General features: G+C 36.1%; 2 protein-coding genes across 2 annotated transcripts; both read left to right on the forward strand.

Annotated features, from left to right (window-relative positions):
• Positions 1 to 446: 446 nt before the first annotated feature.
• On the forward strand, positions 447 to 2,153 carry LOC108089686. The gene has a single exon (XM_017188032.1). The coding sequence runs from the start codon at positions 447 to 449 to the stop codon at positions 2,151 to 2,153; it is 1,707 nt and encodes a 568-aa protein (XP_017043521.1).
• Positions 2,154 to 2,412: 259 nt separating this feature from the next.
• On the forward strand, positions 2,413 to 4,128 carry LOC108089687. The gene has a single exon (XM_017188033.1). The coding sequence runs from the start codon at positions 2,413 to 2,415 to the stop codon at positions 4,126 to 4,128; it is 1,716 nt and encodes a 571-aa protein (XP_017043522.1).
• The last annotated feature ends 5,885 nt before the right edge of the window (positions 4,129 to 10,013 follow it).

Raw genomic sequence — 10,013 nt, forward strand, 5'->3', positions numbered from 1 at the left:
CGTTTACGTGGTCGTGGTCAAAGGGGCAATTTGGTAGATGCTGCGATAAGCAATGCACTTGAAGAAAAATTCTTCACTTAAAATCGAAATTGTAAAACTTCGAAAACATATTGTTACTTTAAATATGCAAAGCTTGTAATTAGTTTTAGCTTAATTAAATAAATATTTATAATACTGATAATTTCATAAATTCTTATTAAATCTTATTGAAGAATTTATTTATATAAATTTATTTATTATATTGCCGATGATTTTTTCGCAGTGCATTCACCCGCGCACGACTTGCTCTTGGACTTCGACTTCTACATCGCTTCTAACTTCTACTTCAACTTTAACTTATTGACAATGCAATGTAATTGTTTCCGATAGAGATCTTGGCCAGGCCTTAAAAACGCAAAGAGTTTGTTACGTGGGTCCAGTGTCCTTTTTTCATGCTAGACTGCAGCATGTGTCGCTTGTTGGTTTTTCTAATAATAATCCCGTGTGTTGGAAGATCCCTAAGTTGGACAGCCGGAGATGTTGTTCATCAGCTTAATAAAGATCTACGGTTACAGCTGAATATTTATTTGGATTGTGAAGACATGGAATTTCAACTGAATCAGGAAGTGCCTAATTTATTAGTGAATACTTCTGTGGAGCAAAGAAAGTTGTTGGGCAGGTTCAATGAACGTGCTTTGATAATTGCCTGCCTAAAGGATTCAACAGATAATCGAACTCTAAGTGGCTTAAAGGATTTACTTTGGGGCCTACAAAAATTACATATTTTGTATGTCGTAAATTCCAATGTTCATTTGTACTTTGAAGAAGCTCTTAACAATGGTTTTCTTCATGTGCTGGCTCTAAATTCAAAAACTGGATCGCTCTACACTTATGAACCCTATCCCGAAATTAAAATTCATCAGGTTGAGAAAATGCAATCGTTTTATACCTTGACAAGACTTAGAAATTTGCAAGGACACACAGTATACATCACGGTGGAGACGATGACTCCCCGTTGTTTTCGCTATAATAATAGTAATGGTGAAAGAGTTTATGCTGGTTACATGTACAAAATGATTAAAACGTTCATTGAATTCTACAATGGAACGGAGGAGCATGTTTTTGCTAATTATTCATACGTGCCCTATGCAATTGGTTTAAGAGCCCTTAAAAATGGTCAAATTGATATGCTACCCCGGATAATACACGCAATGGATTGGATTTATTTCTATCGCAGTCATGTTTTATACAACATTAAAACATTTATCATGGTACCTTGGGCCGAACCATTACCAAAGAGCCTGTACTTTATTCGACCTTTTGATTGGACAGTTTGGATGGCATTTACCATAAGCATTGCCTACTCCTCGATTATGATCTGGTGGATGGGTTATAGACAGAAGGGAAAATCATCTCTTTCTCTTACTTTTATGGATGTATTGCAAATGATGTTTCAACTTCCTTTCACCAAAATCTGGCACTTTAAAATGGGAACTCGTCAAGTATTCAATTTTTTCGTGCTTTTCGCATCTGGTTTTGTGCTGACCAATCTCTACACCGCTCAGTTATCATGTTACTTAACTACTGGCTTATTTAAGCATCAACTCAACAGCTTTGAAGATCTATTTCGCGAAAAACAATTGTTGATGGTAGACCAATTCGATGCAGATGTACTAAGAAATATGACAAAATCGAAAATTATTCAGCAAGGATTTGATAATATTATTTTAACGGATGAGTTAAATACAGTCTTGAAGCATCGAAATAACCTTAATACATTGTATGCTTATGAGGCCTATGAGGACAGACTTGCATATTTGCTACTACAACAAAAGTATCTTCGAGTGCCGCTTTTCAAAACAATAAATGAGGTCTTCGATCAACAACCAGTATTTGTGGCTCTACGACACGGATTGCCATATACGGAATTAGTTAACGATTACATTCGGCGAATCTGGGAGTCGGGCATTTGGGTACAACTTCAGAAAGAAGCCAATTTAGAAGGAATAGCCAATGGCAAAATATCCTATCGAAAATCGAAATCACGCGAGGTTCAGGTTTTCGATAGAAAATTTTATTTTTTTGCCTATTTTTTATTAGGGCTGGGATGGCTTTTTGGTATAGTTTTATTTTTGCTGGAGAGATTTATTTATCATATCAAATATAGTAAATAATACTCATACTAATTTTAATTTTTGTATGCTTAATAAATAATCAAGCATTGCCGAAGAGCGTTTGTTAAGTAACTTTGTTATATGAAACCTATTAATAAGAATACACAACTACTCGAAATAATATCCCTTAAGCTATGACTTGTCATATTTCAATCTACTCCTCTAAATACTTCTGCAATTACATAACAATGGCATTTACAAAACATTATTACAGTGCCTATAAAAGAACTCCCAAGCAGAGGATTTCAGAGTCATTCAAATGGATTTGCTACACCTTAACACTCTTCAGAGCCTTTCACTGCTCGGAGGAAATCGCTTGGGTCAAACGATTCAGGAGCTGAATAACTTTTATCAAACGAAACTTAATGTGTTTTTCGAGTTCGGGAATAGTTTAAACAATTTAGAAGTCCGACAGCCTTACATGCCCATTGTCTGGATCAGAAATTCCAAACACCAAATGGTTCTTGAAGGAAACTTTAGCAGTTGCACATTGAGCATCTTATACCTGGATGATGAACAATTTATTAGCAGTCTCAAGTACCTAACAAATTGGTTGTGGAAGTATCATCATCTTCAAGTGTTAATATATTATTATAATGGATGTTATACGAAACTAGTAGAAATATTTAGCCTTTGCTTCAAAGAAGGCTTAGTGAAAGTGTTGGTAATGTTACCTGATTCTGAAGGACTTTATAGCTTTGCTCCATATCAGGAAATGAGGATTTTGCACTTCCGAAGTGTCAAGGATTATTATGACTACACTGGTATTAAAACCAATTTAAATGGGTATAATATAACCAGTGGCCTTGTAACATCGGCAGCTCCTCGTTCGTTCACCTTCAGAGATCGTCATAACAACTTAATTCTATCTGGATATATGCTTGAGATGATTGTGGAGTTTACTAATCATTTTAATGGATCGGTTCGTCTAAAAGATGTGGTTACAGTGAGCGATGGTCTTGAACTTTTGGCCAATCGCACGATTGATTTTTTTCCCTTCCTAATCAGACCAATTGAAACATTTGCAATGAGCAATGTTCTTTATATGGAAAATTGCGGCTTTATAGTGCCTTCGTCAAGACTTTTGCCTAATTGGATTTATTTAATCAAACCCTACACCTTCAGCACCTGGATCATCTGGATATTTATGATTATTTACTGCTCCTTTGCTTTGAGAATTTTATCTAAAAGAAAAATAAGCCTCAGTGCCGCTTTTTTAGAAACTCTTCGGTTGCTATTGTTTCTTCCAGGTGGAAGAGACATGGGTCTTCGTCCAACTTATCATCGATTTTTACTTGTTATGATACTAACAATATCTGGATTCATATTAACCAATCTTTATCTGGCTCAACTTTCCAGTAATTTGACTGCAGGTCTTTACGAGAAACAAATAAATACATGGGAGGACTTGGATGAAGTTAATGCAATTTGGCCCTTGATCGATGTTGATATTAATACTATGCATAAATTAATACCGGATCGAAAGATTCTGCTAAAACGCATAGTTCCAACATCAGAAGCAGATGTAGATTCATTTCGCAGGAACCTAAATACAAGCTGCATTCACTCGGGATTCTTTGATCGTATAGAATTCGCACTTTATCAACAACAATTCCTGAAATTTCCCATTTTCCGGAAATTTCCACATATCCTATACCAGCAACCTCTTCAAATCTCCACTGCGTTTGGACGTCCCTACATGGAATCATTTAATTGGTTTGTGCGGAAAATATTTGAGAGTGGAATTTATCTTAAGATGAAGGACGATGCCTATCGACATGGAGTTCAAAGTGGCTTACTGAATTTCAAATTTCGCGATCGCCATTTGGAAGTAAAATCCAATGATGTGGAGTATTATTACCTGATTGCAGGATTTTGGTTAGGTGGTTTGACTTTGGCTACCTTCACATTTCTTATGGAATTGCTTATTGGATCTACTGAAATCAAAGTAACCTTAGACTTTAAAAAAATGTAACAAATATAATATTTATTACAGGACTAAATTCCCTAAAAAATTTGATTACCTTAAAAGTTCCTAAAATCGGCCATAAAACCACATTTTACAATTATTTAAATGTCTCTTAGCTTTAAGTAAAATTCATGTAGCAACGCACTTTTTTCAATAAATAACGAACACTTGCAATTGCCTTTTAACGAATACTTCAAAAAAATATCTATTAAATACGCAATTTGGCGCACTCAATTTCTGGTGTCATATTTTGTTGCGCAGCGGGGCTGTAAAATAAACTTTGGCGGCAACCATTTTCTTCCCATAACTCTCCACCCAACTGTAATTACAACGAAAATACGCTAAAATATTTTGCCGGCGTGGCGACGCCTCCCTTGCGGCCTCATTTGCATGCCCACTGGCTGCACTTGTCGCGGCTCAAAATCCACTGGCCAAATGGCAAAATGGCAAGCTGGCAACCTGCAACTGGCAATTGGCAACTGGCAACCGGCCAAAGTTGCAACTGCCTCCGAAGGTGTCTTCGATTATTGCCAAACATTAATTATTTGCGCGCGATTTGGCGCCCGCCTCCATTTTTGTGAAAGGCCTGGGCTAGTAGTTCAAATGTTTATTTTTCTGCTCTCCTCGGTGTATCTTTGATTGCTGGTTACACGTAAAAAAAATAAGGTATGAGAAATTTGAATAAATTTTTAGCATATTTATCTTAAATAAAACAAATCACATTGCAAAATTAACTGAAAAGAAACTAAAAATGTTTTATCATAAATAAAATCTATTTGATAAAGGGTAATCTTAATATGTTAATAATTTGTAAAATAAATTTATCTAAGAACAAAAAGTTATTTTAAGGAAATACTACCATGTAAGAAATTTATTGTTTTATATTTCGAATATTAAGTAAAGAATAATGTTTTCCTTGTGTAAAATCATCAGACAGAGTCAGCAATTTTTGCGCAACGAATGTGAGCCGAGGGACGGTCAGGTCGAAACTCCTCAATCCTCTATCCTCCAGCTTGGCTTATTTATTTTTGGCCAAAATTGCACATTTTCCCATGCTGCTGTTGCTGGTTTATGTTGCTGTTTATTGTTGTTGTTTTTAGCCGTTGTTGCTAGTTGTTGCCTGGCAATGTTGATGTTGTTGTTGTCGCGTCTAATCAAGGAGCGGAGTTAAGAGTCGCTGCCTTGGTCGCCCCATTGCCATTTAGCCCGAAGCGGCTGCCGCGGCCAAAACGATGAATATTGATTTAATTGAAAGTCATTGAAGCACACGTACTTCAAAGACACGAGTTTGAGGTACCCATTAAGCAGGGGTATGATGTGGTCACAGAAAGGATAAATGGAACTTTACCGGGATTTTAGAAAGAAATGATTAAACATTAAAATCACTTTTAAACTAATAATAGAAAGGGTTCATTAAAAAAATTCTAATCGACTTAAAAATAAATAAACATTTGTTGAAACTAATTGTTTCAAATGAAAACAAACACAAACGATTTTTTTAATAAATAATAATAATATTAATCTTATATTTAAAAAATGTATGATTCCGCTTATAGTCTAGAATATTATGATATATATTTTGAAAAATAATATTTTAGCAAATCAGAAATCATGCTTTTAGATTACCAGAACAACAAATCCCTTTGGACCAAGTTTTTATTCGAATCCAAACATTAATGTTGTGGTAGATTTTTGGGGTATTTAAACTTCGATTCTTGGCTATTTTATAACTTTCCATTTGGCGTGGCAGCAAACCGACCGCCGATCACAGCTTGTGCCCTCCCACATGCCAACATCTTCACACAAACGCACACACACCCAAATGTGGAAAACCGACGCCCCGGCAAAAGTTTTTCCTGCATTTGCTGTTGTTGCTGGCACATTGACACAGTTTTCCATGGCAGATGTGCCCAAGCCCTGCCTCCTGCCTCCGCCTGACTGCCCCTTGATTTTCCCTCCCGATAGTTCTGTCTCCCCATATTGGAATTTTGTCGACTTGTTTTTCTTTTTTCCACTTCGGCATCGTCGTCGTTGGCGATGCTGCCAAATGTCAAAAGGTTAATACGTGAATTAACAGCAAATTTCTTTGACTTGTGTGTGACTGCAAGCTGCTAGTTGTTGCTGATAGTACACTGTAATCAATTATTGAGTACTTTAATATGCATGTTTTTGCTTTTGATATTTTGTTGAGATTATTGGAAAATAAAGAATTTAGTTACTGTTACTGGTATTTTAGATAGGTTATCAAAAATGTTGGACAATGCTCTCAAAGATCTTTTATATCAAAATGAAGTGTTAAAAGTTTTTCCAATGTAGTGGCTCTTACTAGTCGCTGTTTTTCATGCAGCTGCTGCTGCTGGCGCTTTCCTTGGAATGCGGGCGTTGTTGTGTTTGTTTATTTTCTTTTAGGCGGCTCCGCTTTTCTCCCTAATGCATTTGGGACACCAGCATGTGGTCGTTTCGGCTGATTTTCGTGTGGTGGCTTTACAACATATTACATTAAATTCTTCTTTTTGTATCCCATGCTAATAAATCAATGGGAGTTTTAGTCGGGCGAATTCCGATCATTTTCCCAGGGTTAAGTTAAGTGCGGGATTACCTTAGAGAATGCAAAACATTTTGTGAAGTTCCACCGCATTGGTTGAGAAATGATTTTAAGAAAAATTCTTTACAAGAATTTATAGTGCATTTTTATAGCTAAGTTAAGGGAATCTAAACCCTTTGGAAAACAAAAGTGTTTATAATGTGATGCAAAGTACCAAGAACTGATACTAATTTAAAAATTTATCTTTGAATTATTTTTAGAGGAAAGTGTTACCAAAATGCCCAAGATATTATGAATTCTCAAGTTCTTTAAAAACGAAAAGCTTATTCTGATAATTTCCCTCATAAAATTGGTTTTCCACCACATTAGCTTACTTGTATAACTATTATCCTTTTAGTCAGCAGGGACATCAACCCATATCCTTAAGGACATTCTTGTCAGTTCACCGCACGCCATCCAGATGGCGCCAGCACACACTTCCCTCCCAACTGCATTTCAATTAGACAAATTTTTCAATTACTTACAAAAATTCCATTTGGCACGCTCGATTGCCTTTGCCAGATGCCATGAGTAACCCACATAGATGGCGATTAAACGGACAGAGAGAAAGATATGCAAGGCGAACCGAAATAGAGTCGTATGTCTATGCAAATTTTTTGCGCAGTGGCAAGTGCATAATTTTTATTATTATTATTTCTCAGGCGCTTGGGTATCCATGGCGCTACGCTAAAAGTGCCAATCTAGAGTAGATCAAAAAGCGCAAAGCCTACGGAGCAACGAGTGCCGCCCCACTTGGCGACTGCCCACTTGGGTTTCCAGCTCAATTCAATTCATTAACCGCGCTATGGCAGCGATTAAATCGCTCAGCATATACTATATCTATATTATTTGCGCACATATATATTTATTTTCATAGATTTTTTAATGGAGCCAGGCCACATAATCTCCTGACAATTTATTGGCATTTTCATGTGAATTATGATATTTCAATAAAAACACATTTTGCTTTTATTGCCACACATTACGAAGAGTGCGCCAGTGACTTAATCTTATATCTAGTGTGAAAAGTGGTTCAATCGCGATAATTTCAGACAGCTTTTTTTTTCTTTACATTTTAATTGATTCTTAATGGAAAAAATTCCCTTATCTTGATGGTAAATTTATGAAATGTTAATTACAAAACTCACGATCAGCTCGTAATTTGAGTGCAAGTATTTGGTTAGTTTTTATTTTATTGTTGCGAAAACTGTCAAAGAGTTTTGAGAATTGCATATATGATTTGATATTAATGGTTCGATAAATGAAAATAATCACAGCAGGGAGCAAAAAATTGCAAGAACCGCAATGAAAATTAGAGATCGTAAACAGAAACCAATTTAAAGTGGGGGAATTGCTTTTGAGTTGTTGCTAAATTTGCATAGCCTTGGGCCTGGTCTATTAATGTAGATTAACTGTCGAGGTTGTACAGCATGTGCTGGCCAATTTTGAACAGGGCAGGATATTTCCTCATCATTATCGTTATATTACTGTCAAAACTCAATTTTCGACTACTCAATAACATTATTTATTGCTTATTCAGCATGATTAAGTACTGTTGTAATACAAGTTCGTTTTTATAAGACAAAACTAAATCTATCAATTTTAACTGGTAATAATATTTATGTGTTTTTTCCAATAGGTGGTTAAACATTCCTTGAAGTCTTAAATAAATTTTGTTTGCTGGTAACTCGTAACAGAAAATGTATTATCTTTTAACATAAAATGTAATTAAAACTAGTAATTAAGACAGGCCCCAAAAGATTATTAAATTTTTTGCGAGCAATCAATTTTCTGTATATTTAGTTAAGACAATTGAATGTTGTCTTCCTTTGTCATTTTCAAAATAAATATTTGACGATCGATAAATTTGATGTTTTCCATTAAGCATTTAAAGATCTGCATTAAATTTATTTATTGCGCTTAAAGCTTAAACTGATCCCTTTCACGATTTTTTATATTTAACGATCACTCATTTGTATTTATTAGTTTCCATTTCGTGCTGGCATCTGGCTTTCATTCCGAGTTCTACTGCCACCACTTGAGTAGAATTTAATATCATAATTCCAGTTTACAACATTTTAATGCACTTTGCTCGTCCTATTTCATGGCTATTGCTTTTTTTCGAGAGCTGTCCCATATGAGCGACCATTTAAATTCCCAGCTGTGTTCTTGTTGGCCGTTCGCCGCTGGTGTCCCTGCATATTTGCCGCTGCTTTGACGCCATTGTTGCATGCAACGCGTCGGCGGCAGTCTGCAAATGAAATTTCATATTTTCTTATTGCACAACAAATACAAAAAAAAATTCAAAAATGTTTATAAAATTTTTCTGCACTTAAAAAACTATTGTGCGATCAGAAACCATTATTTGATAGCCAAATAATTACTTATTTAGGTAGCTTGGAGATACTAAATTGCTTGAGCTGTTACTGTATTAAATTTATTTTATTTATGTACAAATATATAATAAAAGCTTTAAGTATCTTTAAGCTCATAAACTTTTTATAAAATATATTTTATTCAGCCGTAAAAATATTTCAAAAATAATTTTTTTGTAAGCATTATATTTTGTTTTTTTTTAGTGATTGCCTCGGAGTAGGGCTCTAGCGGACAGAGACTTCATTTAATGTACTAACCAGTGTAAGCCCACTCCACTTTAGTGTCCGCCCAATATCCCGAAGGCGTAGACAGTCGCATTTAGCAATTGCAGACCAAACTGAGCCATGGCCAAAAGCAAATGTCGTCGTCGTCGGCGTCGCATCCTTTTTGGTAAAGGATGCCTGTGAAGGGAAAAAAATCCTTTTTGTCTGCGCCGCGTCGACTTTCATTTCGCGGGGCGTTAATATTAAAATGCATGTAAAAATGCACGACTCCCGTTGGGGTTGGGTATTCCGCTTCAAAAAATGCTCCCTTTTGGGGGTTGCCAAAGCTCACATGTTGTAAGTAAGAAACCGAAACGGGAGAGATTGTTTGCCATAAGAAATTATGATACGTTTAATTACCAAGTGGAGCACGTGACTGGCGTTCCTTCGGCACTTGCCTCGTTCATTAACAGCTGTCAGCACATTTGGCATTCGGATTCCCCAAGCGCCTTTCACAATTTGCACCTTTTTAATTAACGTGATTGCAGTTGGCACCTCACCTTCCTTTTTCTTTTTTTGTTTTTGGTTTGCCGTGTTTCATGTATGCAAACGCGTTGATCTATGTTCTACGTGCTGAATGCATCTCTCGGCACCTGACTGCAACTGCCACACCCCTTGAAATTCACACCTCCCCTGGGTTTTTCGTCACTCATCACCCCATCGTCACC

The sequence above is a fragment of the Drosophila ficusphila genome, unplaced genomic scaffold (assembly GCF_018152265.1).
Source record: "Drosophila ficusphila isolate 14025-0441.05 unplaced genomic scaffold, ASM1815226v1 contig_106, whole genome shotgun sequence".
In the NCBI taxonomy this organism is placed as follows: domain Eukaryota; kingdom Metazoa; phylum Arthropoda; class Insecta; order Diptera; family Drosophilidae; genus Drosophila; species Drosophila ficusphila.